General features: G+C 43.3%; 1 protein-coding gene across 4 annotated transcripts in view; it reads left to right on the forward strand.

Moving 5' to 3' along the window:
* Positions 1-17,007, forward strand: part of SGSM2 (small G protein signaling modulator 2) — a 171,594-nt gene that overhangs the window by 149,796 nt on the left and 4,791 nt on the right. For all 4 annotated transcript variants that reach the window (XM_085878954.1, XM_085878956.1, XM_085878955.1 and 1 more), the window contains 2 exons: positions 4,379-4,475; positions 5,791-5,958. In XM_085878954.1, the coding sequence (XP_085735080.1) occupies positions 4,379-4,475; positions 5,791-5,958 (265 nt within the window). The remainder of the gene's footprint in view (positions 1-4,378; positions 4,476-5,790; positions 5,959-17,007) is intronic.

Raw genomic sequence — 17,007 nt, forward strand, 5'->3', positions numbered from 1 at the left:
GCAACAATAGGGATAGTAACACCCCTGACATCCAACTCAACAGCTGGTGAGTCAGCCTGGTACAGCCACTCAAAGTAACCAGCCCAGCTGGCCTTCACTTCAGACTCCTCTGTCAGAAGATCATAACCCTCCACTCTAAGTGTAGTACACTGAGGGACAGGCTTGGAGGCCTCCTTGTCCATCCTCAGCGAACATACTTTTACATCTCAGCTCCATTAACAGCTCAGTTCTGTAATTAAACTTCACCCTGTGAACCTGGTCAATGGTATCCAGTGTCCCTTGGGAGACAAAGTTCCTCTTTGCTTGACGGTAGGTTCCAAGCCAACCACCGGCAACATCAAGGATGGTGGTCTTGAAGGCACTCCACAACTCTTCAGGATCCCCCAAAACACTCAGTCCACCCAGATTCCCACTCAGCCTGTTCGCAAACTCCTCAGCTACCCTCTCATCCTTGAGCTTGGAAACATCCAGCCTTAGGCTGGGATGGTACCATTCTCTTGGATTTGAGCTGTAACTTCAGGAGTTGCTTCAACAAGCCTGTGGTACACCAACACTAAATCCACAACATCTTGCGAAGTTAAGGAACTTGGTGCTATTCTGGTTCACGGTTCCAGACCAATGGGGACCAACATGTCTCATAATCATCTCTTTTAGTATCAGTCAATGCATTGAAATCCCCTAGGACGAGAAGAGTATCTCGCCTGCTGCACTGATCAACAACAGACTCTAACATGGCATAGAATGTCTCCTTCACAGTGAAATGACTCACCTCAGTTGGAGCACATACAGAGACCAGTGAAATGGCACCCAGAGAGTGATGATGAATTGTCAGTCTCATAATATGCTCATTGACCGGTGTTACCTCGATTATCATGGGGGTCAGTTTGTTGGACATATCTACAGCAACTCTTTGGGTATGGCAACCAGCAGAGCGATCAGACCAGTAGTATGTGTTGCTACCCGCCATGATGTCACCAATATGTGGTCTACGAACCTCAGAAAGTGCTGCAATACCAATGTGCAAATGCTGGAGCTCAGATGATAGCAGAGACAGGTGATCATTCTCTCTTGGAGTGAGGACATTCCAGGCACCGACCAGAAGGGACCGCCGCAGGTTAACCCGAGGAGGCCACCATCTGGTGGATGACACCTCAGCACCAGGCCTACACACACCACCATAACCCGACCCAGCAACGATTCCCTGTGGTTTTCTTTATCATCAAAGAATGGAGGTACCAAAGGCTTTTCCCCAATCCTGTAATCCGGTGAGCTGCCAGCGATGGGTGACTGCAGAGGAAGTACTCCCACGGAGTGAGTTTCTCGAAGTTTTATTTTCGTTTTTTGGTGCGTTTTTCGGAATGAAGTGTTTTACGGTGGCCGGAATGCAAATCCTGTCACCAAACTCCAAGAAAGACTTAACCAAACTGCAAGAAGATGTCTGTAGACACATTTGGGCACCAGTTACGGATGGCCGTTGGCTCACAAGGAGCTCCTCCGCCCTTTTACAGGTTTTGTTTTTAATCCTGCTGGGTGTCCACATCAGTACACCCTCCTCACCAGGAAACATGATGGGGGCGAACGTTTTTTTTTTTTTCTCCACCAACCCAACCATGAAACAGGTTTGTACAGGTTTACATGGTACCTGTAGCAAGTCACAGATCTGATCTGGCCTGACCTGACAATAAGACAATGACCTGTCCTGATTCATTGGTAGAATTTAAATATCCCACTGTGTCCTTTGCAAAGAGTAGGCACACTATCCCCAGCACCATGGCCAAATTCCAGCCCTAACCAGAAGAGGTTATTACCCTGCACACACGACACAAGAAGTGGGGTTAAGCAATTGGTTTATGTCCGTCCGTCTTATCAGTTTATGAATGAGGAACGTATTTAAATCGAATGTTATATTTTTAACACAAATCAGAATTTGAATAAGAAGCGTCTGTTGTTTTCACGTACCTTGGCTTGGAATTCATCCTGACTGCACATGCGCAGTGTGAGATAATTTTTTTTAAATTTTTTACTCTTCCTTCCTGCCAGCCAGTCGAACAAAATTTAAAATCATTCCAAACAGGAAATGTACTGTTTATAAGGACACATACAACAGGCACGAAGAACTAATGTAAGATGTTAGATAGGGTGATGTATTCGACGCTGGAGAAAACGGCGGTAAGACCTGTAATTTTTGGTTCACGAGCGCCAGCCAGAGTGACCGCTATATTCGTTGTGTCTGTGTGTCTGCATGTATGTATGTATGTCTGTCTGTCCAGAACACAACTTCGTGGGATGTGATCCGATTTGGATGAAACGAGTATGATGTTGATATCAATGCCTAGTTTTGTCTTCCTGGCGATGGGCGTCCCACGCCGACTTGTAATTTTTGGTTTTTTTGTCATATTTTTTCTCGATTTTTTAATCGAAATTCCCACACGAGAAATTGTGCGCATTGGCCATATGTACAACATATAAAAAATTCAGTGTGATTCGGTCAATTTTGAGGGAGAAGATAAGTTTTGAAGAAATGGGCGGTGACAGATAGTAGGGCAGCAGCTAAGATTGCCCATTGTGGGCGGGGCCACGCCCACTTGTAATTTTTGTTTTCTGGTTTACGAGCGCCAGTCAGAGTGACCACGATATTCGTTGTGTCTGTGTGTCTGTCTGTCCAGAGCATAACTCCGTGCACTTTGATCCGATCTTGATGAAACTTGGTTATGTGTTCGATATCAATGTCTAGTTGTGTTTTCCTGGATGAGGGCGTGCTACGCCCATTGTGGGCAGAGCCACACGCAAAAAATATCCATTTTTAGGGGGTAGTCGGATTAAAAATCTATCTTCTCGGGAATTTACTGAATGGAATGGGTTCTTCGGTATTTGAATAGCAAAATGAATTATCTAAAACTTGTCGTTGTCCGATTTTTCATTTTCGTCCCAAGGTCAAGGTCACAAGATCAAAAACTTAGAAAATTGCGAATTTTGACATAAAAATCATACGACCGCCCAAACTTTGAGAGCGAGGATGACAATATTTTTTATGCATAATATTGAGGTCATTCCCCACCGAAAGTCTTGCAACCATTTTGCTCTATCTCAAACACCTTGCCGGTGGCGCCCCCTTCAAGTTTGTTTTTACGCTGATTTCATCAAAGTATGGATAATAATCCGAGGAGTGCGAAATGCCATATAGCCTATATGATGTTATATTGTTCCTGGAATGTTCCAGAGTAGAGGAAGTTTTGCACCAAAGGTCATAATCCTTGACCTTTGACCTTTAAAGGCCACAAAGGTCAAATTTTCAAAGTTGTGGGACTTGAACTGGGTTTTCGACCTTCTTCGATGAACTAACTCCAATAAGCTATAGCACGTATCCTGTTTCCTTATTTTAATATCCACAACATTGTTTTGTGACCTTTAAGGTTATGCAAAGGTCAAATTTTGAAAGTTGTTAAACGAAACCGGGTTTTCGACATTTTGCAGATAATAACCCGTCACTCGTACCACATCATATTGATCATTTTTATAACTTGGTCAAAAATTATCACATTGTCTCATCCTTGACTTCTGAAACTATCTACATCGTCAAATACCGCTCGTGAACCAGCCGCCTCCCGGCTAGTTTTATTTATATGCCTTTAAACCTTTATTTAAAATGAACTATATATTTGAACACTGGAGAACACAAATCACCTTCATCATACTTGGAACCTCCAGTTTTGCAGCGGTGTGTTCAGTTATCAAGTTTCTTGAAGAGCGCTCGCCAAGTGGCTGAAAAGCACCCAAGCAAGCGCTCCATTCAAAACCATTGATAAGGAACGGCTGGCTCGGCAAGCTCTAGCTCGCTGCTTCATAACTTAACACACCTCAGTGCTTGTACAGATTTAATTTATTTATACGAGTTTTACAATCTTTGTTTTAGTTACATTTAATTATGTACCTGAACACGAGTACACAATTTGTCTGTTATACTTCCAAGAACCTCCAGTTTTGCACAACTTCGATATAAATGAAGGTTTGATGGGGGTGGTGTTGTATAAGGGTGGTGTTTGGGACTGCTTCTGGACTACTACAATACCATTAAACTTTCGGATTTAAAAAAAAGAAATGATTGTAAAAATTATTTAATTAAAATTTAAGCAACACTGCATGGGGCATCATATTCTATGAACTTTCTAATTGCATCAGTTGCCGTGTGCTGCTAGCGGCGAAGCGTCGGATCTGCCTTTTAAGTTAATTTATTTTGTTGATAATACAGCTGAAGACACAAACTTGTCTAAACTGATGTTTAAGATGTCAGTTTTCAACACTTTCCTTTGGAGATTATTGGTGATCCTAAAAGGTGATTTTCCCCTCTTGCTCCCTTCCCTCCTTTTCTTCTCTGCAGGTGTTGGACATTGAACTCTTTGAGTGGATGCAGCGTAATGGAGATTTTCCAAACTTCTTCTTCTGCTACCGATGGTTCCTGCTTAACTTCAAACGTGGTCTCTTTCTCCACTACAGTGTAGAATATTTGAGCAAAACATTAAGCATAGGCAATACATTGCTGCAATATCGATTGTTCATATACAAAGTTGATCTTAAATTTGAAATGGAATATTGCTCTACCCAACATTAAATTGATTTAAAATGAATTACTCCCAGTGCTCTTGGAGAGTCTGGCCTTTCCACACAGAGGGGGGGGGGGCACAGACACATGGTGGGGAAGGGGTGGGAGGAGATTTCTACCATGAGGTCTTTTCATAAACACAAGCAGAGTACCCGTCTCCGACCAGTTTGTAGATGTCTCACCTCAAATGAGAGATGATTTGGAGTGTGTATTGGTATAAATGGGAATTCAATGTAAAGTAATGACGTGGACTGTGACATGTGGTACATGTTTACCTCCTTGAGAATGGCGGTCTGCTCAGAAGAACTATCGTTGGTGATTAAAAATATATATGTCATGCATAGCATACTTGCGAAATCCAAACAAACAATAGTTGCCATGGAAACAGCAATTTGGTAGCTTGACATGATGGAATGTTGTGCATAACAAATTTAGATGGCATTGACCTTGATCTTTGACAAATTTTGACCAGATTTTATGTGTGTATACTCCACATGCATACAAATAACCAGGATAAGTTTCAATCTGATATCTTGAAAAATTCCTGACGTTTGGCAACAATAAAATCACAAAAATATCCCATTTAATCATAATGGGGGTGAAATTGTTGTGATGCACACCCTTTTCTCTTTCCCACATGGGGCTTTTCGCTCTACTACCACCCAAGATGAGCAGAACCTGAAAAAACAAAAAACAAACAAGAAAAAGAAGACAGATAAAATTACCTAATTATATTTTGCATCCTCTTAACTTGGTACTGAGGTGGTTTACCAATGGGAGGCCTTTGGTTATGGCTGGTGACCCTCAAGTATTACTGCAGGGTCTACAGGCTCTACATGGTGTTAGGATATTCAGGGTCTTAAAGGACCTTCGGGTTAAAAAGGATTGAAAGAGTTAATGGTATTGGAATCTTGGTGGGTCATAAGGTTCTTGCAGGGATAGGGGGTCTTAAGGCTCTAAATAGTCTTCGGGTATTAATGGATTTTTGGGGCATCAAGGGGTCTAAAGGTATAGAGGGGTCTGCAACTCAGACGCACGCACGGACACAAGGACACACACATTGCTGATTTAATAGTATAGATGAGAAGTGGGAGCTATTCTCCAGGCCACAACATCATTTTTGCTTTAATACCCCATCTTATGTTTTGGCTACCATGTGCCATCTTGGAGCCGTCCCATGTATTTGACAGAACTCTTGTACGACGACGTTTTTACCGTGTGGGAGGTAATCTGGGCTGCCCGTTATGTGGCATCTCCTCACTTCATCCTGTTCCTCGCACTTGCACTCGTAACACGATACCGTGACGTCTTGCTGGAGAACAACATGGATTTTACAGACATCATCCGCTTCTTCAACGGTATGCTTCGTATATATGAATATCTGGCTTGTACAAATCACCAAGTGTCCACAAACTCTTATGAGCCTTAGACGCTGGAGGAAAACTGTGCCTGTTGCCCAATTGCAATCTTATATATATCTTTGCTTGATGCTTGATCTAACTGTTTTTGGTTTTTTTTTACATGTTTTATAGCTAATGATGCAAAACTATTCCATTCCACTGCAAAAGACCACTCTTGATGTGTTCATCAATTAATCAATGTGCACACCATCAGCAGCCATGTTGTATGACAAGCGCAGCAATGCCAACCCTCCCGATTTCATCGGGAGGCTTCCGAAAATTCACCCAAACTCCCGCCCTTACGATCACTATCCTTATCCTCCCGAAATTTTGATATTTTTGCACTGTTCACTAATCAGAATGTACTAGTATGAGAATTGAATGAAAAGCATCGTCTGCTACGTATAGCATGTGGTAACTCCATAACGTTCGCTGCTACCAAATTGTACGTAAAAAATTGCAAATTCAAATGAGGAGCAGCGAAACATTGGGTCTGGATCTCGCTTATGCGATCATGCACTGAGATTTAGTGCATGCGGTATGTGTGCAATACAGTGCATGCGGTATGTATGCACAGTGTACATGCATGCGATACGCTCACTGCATGCAGCTGGGCCCGTACCAGCCCGGCGGTCGCGACCACCGTGCGGTGTTTAACAGCCGCTAGAGTTCTACGAGTCGCGCTGCAGCTGTGGAACATCGACTTCGAAGTTACCGATGCTTCAAGCCCTCGATGTTGATTACGAAATGGCAGAAAAGAAGCTTACGAAGACCAAGAAATGGTCTCAGAAGTACAAGACCGAATACAGTCTCCAATACCCGTGTATTCGAAAGTCTGAAAGAGGAATTCATCATGCGTATTGTACAGTATGCAGCGTTGATATTTCAGTTGAGCACGGAGGTCGCGATGATATTCGGAAGCACGTTGGAAGCAAACGGCACACAGACATTGCAAAGGAGAGATCTTCGAGCACGAGTACCGGTACACTCCTGAATTATTTCACCAAACAAGGGACAAGCGAGGAAGAGGATGTTACCCGAGCGGAACTTCTCTTTAGTGGATTTATTGTGGAACATAACTTGCCCATATCAGTCTCAGATCATGCTGGACCTCTATTTCAAAAGATGTTTCCAGATTCAAAAGTTGCTTCAAAGTATGGATGTGCAAGAACAAAAACTTCAGCAATAATTGGTGAGTTGTCAAATGTTACTGCTTCATCTATTGTCGATATTGCTAGACTAGCTCCATTTAGCCTAGCTACAGACGGTAGCAATGACAGTGGTGAGGCCCAGCTATATCCTGTCCTGATTTCGTACTATGACAACAGTGCTGGGATTGTGAAGCAAGGTTTGCTAAGTTTGCCTGCGTGCAAACAAGATTCCACTGGAGAAAACATTTTCAAACTGCTTGATCATGAGTTCAGTGACAGGAAAATTCCGTGGGGAAATTGTGTTTCCTTTTGTGCTGATAATGCCTCTGTCATGGTGGGCAAGCACAAAGGAGTCGCTGCTTATATCCACAAACAAAATCCAGAGTGCTACATCATGGGATGCCCTTGCCATATGATGCACAATACGGCCAAGAAGGCGGCTCAGGCCTTACCCATTGAATTAGATGACTTTCTCATCGATATTTACTACTACTTGGACAAAAGTAGTAAACGCGTCAAAGGAGTGAAAGCACTGCAAGAACTCTGTGATGCCCCGACACACAAGATTCTGAAGCATGTCGCAACAAGGTGGCTGTCCCTTGGTCAGTGCCTAGACAGGCTGATTGAACAGTGGGAGCCACTTCGCCTCTTCTTCAAAGAAGAAGTACGAAGAAAAATGCAACCAACTGTAGCCAAGACTCTAACAACGAGCAAGAAGGACGGCACTGTATCTACTGCCAGTACTGGCACTGCAGGATCAAGCACTAGTGGAGCAGCATTCACCACTACCACTGCAGTATCTGCTGCGAAGAAGACAGCAGGGACAGCACCAAAACCAATGCTGAGAGCAGGTAGCATCACCGGCCCTTCATCACGTTCATCTACAAAGCAGATCCCTTCAGAGTCGAGAAAGACTGTGATAGTCCCATCTACAGGCAAAGAAGGACCCAAGTTAAGTTCTGCTTTTGCCAAATCACTTGATAGAAGCTCAGCAAAACCTTCGAATCAGAGGTCTTCTTCCTTGGCTGCACCTACCTCAAGCTCTCTCCTCAAACGTAAAATTGGATCTGGTACTACGAGTCTGACCTCTTCTGCTGGCAGTAAACGCAAGTGTGATCGCCCTGCGGCTAAGTGTACTACGAGTTCTACAACTAAAAGCGCATCTTCCTCAAACACTGTGCAGGAATCTAGAGAAAAACGTGTCAACAGGATGTTCTTGTCTCCACAACCAAAACTCTATTGTTTCTTCCTTCGATATGCTAACAAGCTTTTTTGAGAAGGGGAATCTTCTGCTCCAAAGAGACGAACCCTGTATTCATCTCCTGCACGGAGAATTGAATGGTCTTCTGAAAGATATCTTCGTACGGTTTTGAAACCATCGGTGTCATCGGTTGCTCTGGTAAATGTACCCTTCTCTGACAGAAATCATCAGAAGAATGATGAGGACCTCATGATTGGGAACGATGCCAAACTGTATATAAGGGAACAAAGGAGTCTCAAGAAATCCACCTTCACTCTGAGTGAGTCAGACATCCAAGGTTTCTTCAGTGCAGTTCGCTCATATTATGTGAAAGCCTGCAATTACATCTTCAAAACCTGGCCGCTAGATGATGAATTAGCCAAGCATGCTCAGGTGCTGGATGTTAAGCTACATCAAGAAGTGGGGTTTGACTGTGTGGAGTTTTTCATCAAGAAATTCCCTGTCTGTTCAGTGGCGGTGATAGTGACATAGACAGTCTTGAGAGTGAATTCGCTCACTACCAGGCAGACGCCTCCATAGCTACAATTGCTACTGAGACAGTGAGAGTGGATGAGCAGTGGCATCGGATTTCACAGCTCACAGATCCCTGCACTGGTGCCAAGAAGTATCCTAATTTGAGCAAAGTGATGAAGGGAATCTTGGTCATTCCTCATTCGAACGCATCATGTGAGCGGGCACTCAGTCTTGTACGGAAGAATCATACTGAATTTCGTCCCAATTTGAGTGTCAAAACCCTGGAAGCTCTCTTAATTGAAAAAACTAGCTCATAGCACCCCTTGCTACCAGAGAGAATACAGCAAAGACATAATCAGAAGGGCTAAAAGAGCCACACAGCTGTCACTCAGCAAAGCTGCCATGGAAAAAGCAAGCAGCAGTAGTACCAGCCAGTAAGGTAAGAAAAATATTGCTTCTTTTGTGCTTTTTGTTAATCTTTGATTGTCCCCTAACTTACTAATATTAACATACATGTAACATTAAAAAGTGCACAATTTTCCCCTTTTTTTGTTCAAAAAGTGGGAATTCTTAACATGTTAAATGCTCCAAAATAGGGCTCAGAGGGCACTAGAGAGCGTCTAGAACCCCAGAGCTTCCAGGGCCCTAAGGCGGGCCCTGGACCCCGCCGCAAGAGTCGAGCGCTCCGCGCTCGAGATGTGCACTTCACGCACATTATTTGGTGTCGGTTGCAAATCCTCCCTAATTCTGATTTCCAAAAGTTGGCATCTCTGCAAGCGTCTTCACTTTCGGACCGAACAGTGATGATGGCAACATATCACAGCTATTGATCCATCTGGCTGCTCTAGATCATTGTAAGATTATATGAAGATCCTGGACTCCTTCCAAATCCAAAACAAATGTGCAAGAATGACAATGACAGTTTGTGGCCGGCTTTCCTGCGCAACCATCCTCAACTACCTGATGTATATACCCAGCCTATACATGATTGATGACCTTAGAGAAGACAAAAGACAAACAGGCAATATAACCGTTGGGTATGGGATATAAATACTATCACATGGGAGGATTACTCTTACTTTCCCATATTTGGTTTGTAAGAGCTGGAATATTATGAAGAAAGACTGACGAATTTCCACACCCAAACACAAAATTAACCAAACCTATAATGATAAATAACCGAAGCAGGCATTTACAAGTAGATGATCACAAGTAGCAAAACTGGAGAGCTCATAGAACATCTTACCCCACATGGTGTTAAGAAACAGGACATCGGAAAGGTTTTTTTTTTAACTCTTGCCTTGCATTTGCATCCTGGAAGCAGTGGGGATCATTAAGGGGACAAGGGGAGTGTTTCCGGAATGATGGCCATATGTTAAATAGAAAGGGCGCAGCAAGGCTTGCAGTGGGAATTGAGGAATGAATTCAGACTTTTTTTTAGGTCAGGAGGGTGGAGAAGGTATGAAGGAAGGAACGGATGATGTAATTGGGATGAGTAAAGCCAGGCAAGAAAATAGAATTTCAGGAAGAGAAAAGTTAAATATCTTCTATACCAATGCCAGAAGTTTAAATAACAAGATGGAAGAGCTTGAAGCCAAAGTAGATAGCGAGGAGGACGATGTAGTTGCAGTGAGTGAGACATGGTTTATGGAGGAGAGTAACTGGAGGACAGGATTAGAAGGCTACAAGGTGTATCGGTGTGATAGGAAGGAGAGAATATGATGAGTAGCAATCTGGGTGAAGGACTGCATTGCATCAAGAGAAAGGGGTGACATTAAGGAGGGAATTAATGTGGAGGATTCTGTATGGGTGGAGATTAGAGATTGTAAAAACAGTAAGATACTGGAAGGATGCTTTTGTTGGGCTCCGGGTATGAAGGAAGAGGAGGGAGGAGGAGTACATGAAGAATTCAAAAGAGCATGTGGTAAGGGAAGAGTATTGATTACGGCAGATTTTAACTTACCAGGGAAAGATTGGGTCCAGGAACAGGGAAAGGGCAGAGCGGATGAGGATTTCCTAGTTTTAGTCCAGAATTGCTTTTTAACCAGTTTGTAAATAAACCCACGAGGGGGAGTGCAGTGTTAGACCTCCTTTAAAGTAACGATCTAAATATGGTGGAGGAGGTAGAGGTCAGGGAGCATTTCGGAGCAAGTGACCTTAACATTGTGTGTGCAAAGATTCTGTTAAGGGTTAGAGTTCAGAATAGTAGAGTGAGGCTATTAGATTTCAGGAAGGCAAACCTTGAGGGTACGAGGAGAGAATTGGGTGATGTAGATTGGGAGACTCAAACAACAGGACAATCAGCATCAGAGAAATGGGAAAGCTTTAAGGCCCAAATGTGTAGCGTGCAGAGTAAGTACATTCCAATAAGGTGTAAAACTAGAAGTAGAAAGAGACCAGGGTGGTCGAGAAGTGAGATAAGGAATGCCACAAAGGAGAAGCAAAAGGCATTTATTCGGTTTAAAATAACAGCACTGGAGTTAGATTTATATCACTATCGGAGTAAACACAGGCAAGTTAAGAAAATAACTCGGCAAGCCTAAAGAGAGTATGAGAAGGACATGGCTAAGAATATTAAACATAATAGCAAGGCTTTATTTAAGTATATCAGGGGAAAAGACCAGGTTAGCACAAGTGTGGGCCCATGAAGGAATGGCACCGGGAGAGTGGTTCGTGATGAAAATGAGATGGCAGGCTTAATAAAGGAGGTATTTTTCTTCAACTTTTACACAACAGTCAGGAGAATTGCCAATAGCTGAGAGTATCTATCGAGGAGGTGAGGAAGGGCTTTTACAGAAGATCCAGGTTGGAGTGGAAGAAGTAAAGGAACAGCAAGGAAATCTAAGAGTAGATAAGGCTCTGGGTCCAGATAATATGCACCCGAGAGTATTGATGGAGGTGGCTGAGCAGGTGAGATGTTAACGGATATTTTCAAGAATTCCCTGGAGTCAGGAAAGGTACCGGAGGATTGGAGAGTAGCAAATGTAACACCATTATTAAGAAAGGATCCAGAGAAGAATTGGGAAACTATAGACCTGGTAGTTTGACTTCAGTTATGGGGAAGGTGTTGGAGATATTAATTAGGGACCAGATGAGGAACCATTTAAACAAATACAAACTAATTAAAGGTAGTCAGCATGGGTTTACCAAATCCTAAGGTGTCGTAAGAGGTGACCAGGGTTGCGTCAGGAAGAGCATCCGGCGTAAAACCTGTGCAAAATCATTATGTGGATAATAACGGATGATCCGCTGTGGCGACCCCGAACGGGAGCAGCCGAAAGAAGAAGAAGAGAAGCATGGGTTTACCAAATCTTTGAGTTCTATGAAGCAGTGTGATTGGGTGGATGAGGGAAAGGCAGTCGACAGAGTATATCTAGACTTTAAGAATGCATTTGATAAGGTACCACATTGGAGATTGTTAGCCAAAGTGAGGGCTTGTGGAGTAGCTGGTGAGGTAGCTAATTGAATTGCAAACTGGTTTAGTGGTAGGAATCAGAGAGTGGCTGTGAGTGAGAGGATATCTTGCTATGAGGATGTAAGTAATGGGGTTCCTCAGGGATCAGTACTTGGATCATTATTATTCAATATTTACATCAACGATTTGGATAGTGGGGTGAAGGGTAAGCTTTCCAAATTTGCAGAGGACACAAAGCTTGGAGGTAAGGTGGATAGTAGAGAGGGTGGTGAACAAATGCAGGAAAGTATTGATACTTGTATAGATTTGGCAGATGGAATTTAACCTGAGCAAGTGTAAGGTGTTGGGGATGGGAAAGAATAATGAAAATAGAGATTACAGGATGCAAGGGGTAATTTTGGAGCGTGTCACACAGGAGAAGGATCTGGGGGTGGTAATAGATATGGGAGGTAAGCAGGCAGCACAATGCCAGGCAGCTATAGGTAAAGCAAATACGGTTTTACGTTTTATTCGGAAGGGGATCATTCATAAATCAAGAGTTGGTGTTAACATTGTACAGGAATTTAGTGAGGGCCACAACTAGAATATTCTGTGCGGTTCTGGTCACCACAGTTCTGGAAGGACATCGATGCCATAGAGAGGATTCAGCGCAGGGTTACTCGATCGATTCCGGGCCGAGCTCGACTCAGCTATCAGGAACGGCTGAAGGAGACAGGGCTTTATTCACAAGAAAGGAGGTGGTTACCTGGAGATATGATAGAGATGTTTAAGATAATGAAAGGTATTGATACAATAAGTGCAGATGAATTATTCAACAGAGTAGACAGTGATAGAACCAGGGGCCATAACCTGAGAGTAAAGAAGAGGAGAGTTGACGGTAGTAAGGCAGGGGACTTTTACTCAGAGAGTAGTTAATACATGGAATGGTCTCCCTGGAAAGGGAGTGGCAGCAGAAAAAGTAGATAAGTTTACATTACAATAAGATAGGTATCTGGAAGTTATGGAGATAGAGGGGTATGGGGATGTTGAAAAGACTTTTAGGTAATTTGAGTATTGATGGGTGATTGTGTACGGAGTGCTGTTGGTGGGGATCTTGTTCAGGAGGGTTGTGTGGTTGATGTGGGTTTTTAACTAAGCCCATGCCCCCTCCCTTGAGGGGAAGAAGAAAAAGAAAGGAAAAAAAATCCAAAAATCAAATAAATAATAATAATAAATTCATTAAATTTTTATTTTGCATTTTCTTCCTTGGATCTTGTGTCGATAAATTAGTATGGTGTTCACACAGATGTGATGGGCTGAATGGCCTCCACCTGTTGGATTTCCTTGCATTTCCGAGCACGATCTATATTTCCTACGAGCCGCCATTTTGTCTGAATTTTGATATTCTCAAATGCTCAAAGCATGACCAGGAAATTAAAATTGTCAAGATGGCATATTTTGTCCACAGGCTGTTAAAATGGAGGATTTTGGAAGTGCCAACAAGGCGATTTGTGCTCTCAAGTTCAAGTATGTAATTCAATTGAAATAACAGAACGGCACTCAGTAAAGCCCATACATTCACTCGGCCGAACAGCTTGTTTTGTCACCCACATCCAGACCTCTAAAGCTCAACCAAAATCATATCGGCTTGTTGTCATCACTTACCCAACTCATCCACAAAGTTTTGTCATAATCCATCTCTAACTCTGAAAAATCATGTGATATCATTTTTGGCCCCACCTTTCAATGGTGAAGAATCAGTTCAAATATATATATATATATATATATATATATATATATATATATATATATATATATATATATATTTTTTTTTTCTTTTTTTAATTCTCATACCCCGATCCAGATCTTCACCAAAATCTAACCAGTTCGTCCTTGACACACCCCCAACCTGCCCACCAAATTTTGTCAGAATCCATCTAACTTTGAGATATCCCACTCAAACAGACAGGGGTGAAAACATAAGTTACGCCCACCTTCAGTGGTAAAGGTAAAAATAAAGGTTTTAAAGGCTACTAGACGACCCGTGAACCTGTTGGGTTCCCGTTGTGACAGCGGTTGATAAAAAAAAATCATTTTTTACAAAAAGAAGAATGCTCCAGTGAACTATACCGCTGAGGTTGTTTCCATTGATCAAATTCTCCCGAAGAGTACGTGACTGAATCGGGAATTGATTTTTTAATAATTTTTTTCATTGCCCGATTTGAACGAAACTTGATACTGCACACCACAGGAGAATAGAGAGCAAGGTGGCCCTAAAATTTTTGCACTATCGTGTACCGTTTTGGCTGTATTTCGGGAACATACATTCCAGAACATACATTTGACTTCCGGTTCCGGGTTTGGAGCGACGAGAGGTCTCCTTAGGGGCTCTCTGCTGACGTTCTCAAAGTTAAGTTTCCGGTCGTTATTTGTCCCGTTTTAACTGTTTAATTTTCTCACCTACATGTTACTGTGTGTTCCTAGTTCGGTTTTGTTTCAAAAATCGTGCTATTTTGTGAGTTTTTTTTGTCGACGTTCTTTCCGAGTGTTTGAGGCCGAGGCCTTGGCCTAGGCTTGAGGCCTACCGGTTCCCCTCGGTGTTCGATGTTTTTTTTATTATTTCTTTTTTCTCCCCATTACCTTCAATTTCTATCCTCCCCACTTTCCTAACATCCGCCATTCTCCCAACTAATCTCTATTTCTTATCTCCAAAAAAAAATTAAAAAAAAACACAACAACACGCTAACCTTCTCCCGATTCTGCTTCTTCTTCCTCGATTTTTTTTCTACAACACTTCCATGACCTAACCTGTTGAAAACTCTCTCAAACATTAATAATAATAACAATAATAATAATTACAAAAACGATCTTGTAATGCTTCATCTTCCTCTATCACACATGTGGTACTCTTTACTGTTTCATAATGCACAACTCTTCTGCTATTTTAACAGACTGCTCTCATTTCGACCTCTCCTTCATTCCTTGCCTAAAAAAATCCAACTGCAACAGCGCCTCTTCTCTCCATTCTCTGAATTCGCCTTTATTGCATCCATCAAGAATTGTGTTAAATCGCATCTCTGACCTATAACTTTAAAAACCCCAGTTTGCTATGAATGTTTGCTTCCATCAACCATTCTTTTTTTTCCAACTTCAGTGCCAACTCACCCCTCACTCTCAAAGCAACCATCCCTCTCTTCTCCCTCCAAGCCTCCCTCTCACCTCTCTCAAAAATTCCCCCCTCACCTTTCTCTCCCACCTTTCATCCCCCTCACTCATCCTTCTCAAAGTTGCCCCTCCTCTCATCCACCAAGCTGCCTCCCTCCACTGCCCTCTCTTCACTCCACCTCCACAAATCCTCAACTGCCTTTTTCTCCCTCTCTTGTCCCCCTCTCCCCCAGCACCACAGAGCCTTTTCTCCTCCTCATTCGGCCCCCTCCCCAAGCTATTCTGCAATTCCCCACACTTTCAACAACCCTCCTTACCTCCCCCCTCCCCCCCCATCCCTTGTCCTACCCTCTCCCTCCCCCCCCGCACCCAAAGCCTCCTCCCCTACCTCTTCATTAAAAGTGTGGACCTCAAATATCTGGGGCCTTCGCTCAAACCTTTCAGATCTTTCCATACAGGCTGCCACTGACAAACCAGACATAATCTGCCAAACAGAAACTTTCCTCTCCCAAGAAGTGTCTGACTCCCAAGTATCTCTCCCCAGTTACTCCCTCCTCCGGTATGACAGACCTGAGCCTCGTCCTGGTCGAGGTGTTGCTCTCTTCATCAAAGACTCTATTCCTCACTCTCCATGCACTGCCCTCACTCCCCCACACCCCCAGGAATACCTCTGGCTACGGCTTCCCCTCCACTCCCACCTCAGGTTTATATGTGTACTTTACCGTCCAACTAACAGTGATGACTCCATCTACACCTCACTATCCGAAAACATGGACCATCTTCTATCTTCTCATCCAAACTCTCTCTTCCTCTTATGTGGTGACTTCAATTGTCATCATGCCAGTTGGCTAGGTGTGGGTACCTCTCTCACCTGCCATGGCACCTCAGCAAAAGCTTTCTGCGACTCATTGGGACTGACTCAATTGGTCAACTTCCCGACCCGGATCTCAACCAATGGTACTCCATTTCTTCTGGATCTGATTTTGACAAATTTCCCTGACAATATCTGCTGCTCTTCCGCCGATCCAATCGGTTTTTCTGACCACGTGCTTGTCAAAGTGGACCTCTCTCTGGCTGTTAACAGAGAACCACCTCACCGCCATCGAGTCTGGCATTTCACTCAAGCCGACTGGCAGGGTCTCCAAGCAGCCATCAAACTTACAGACTGGTCTCCTATCACTACTTTTTCCAACATCAACTCATCCTGGGAATTCTTTCAAAGAAACTTGCTCTCCCTCATGCACAGATTTATCCCCTCTTGTCTTCAGTTGTCCTACCCTTCCTCCCGCCCTTGGTTCACTGAAGGTTGTGGTGAGGCAGTTGTCCTGAAACAACTTGCCTTTGCCTCATGGAAAGCAAACCCAACTGAGGGCAATCTCAGTTCCTTCCACAAAGCTCAGAACAAGTGTGTATCTACCTGCAGGAGAGCCAGAAAACATCTTTGTCATCTCAAGTATGAACTCTCAAACCTCTCTCCCTCCTCAAAATCCTGGTGGCGTTTAATCAAATCTGTTTCTGGTGTATGTTCCCCCTCCATCCCCTCCCTTACATCAAATGGCCGCACTGCTGATACCGCACGTGAA

The sequence above is a fragment of the Eptatretus burgeri genome, chromosome 4, assembly GCF_056783735.1.
Source record: "Eptatretus burgeri isolate ZD-2024b chromosome 4, Ebu_testis_v1, whole genome shotgun sequence".
Classification (NCBI taxonomy): domain Eukaryota; kingdom Metazoa; phylum Chordata; class Myxini; order Myxiniformes; family Myxinidae; genus Eptatretus; species Eptatretus burgeri.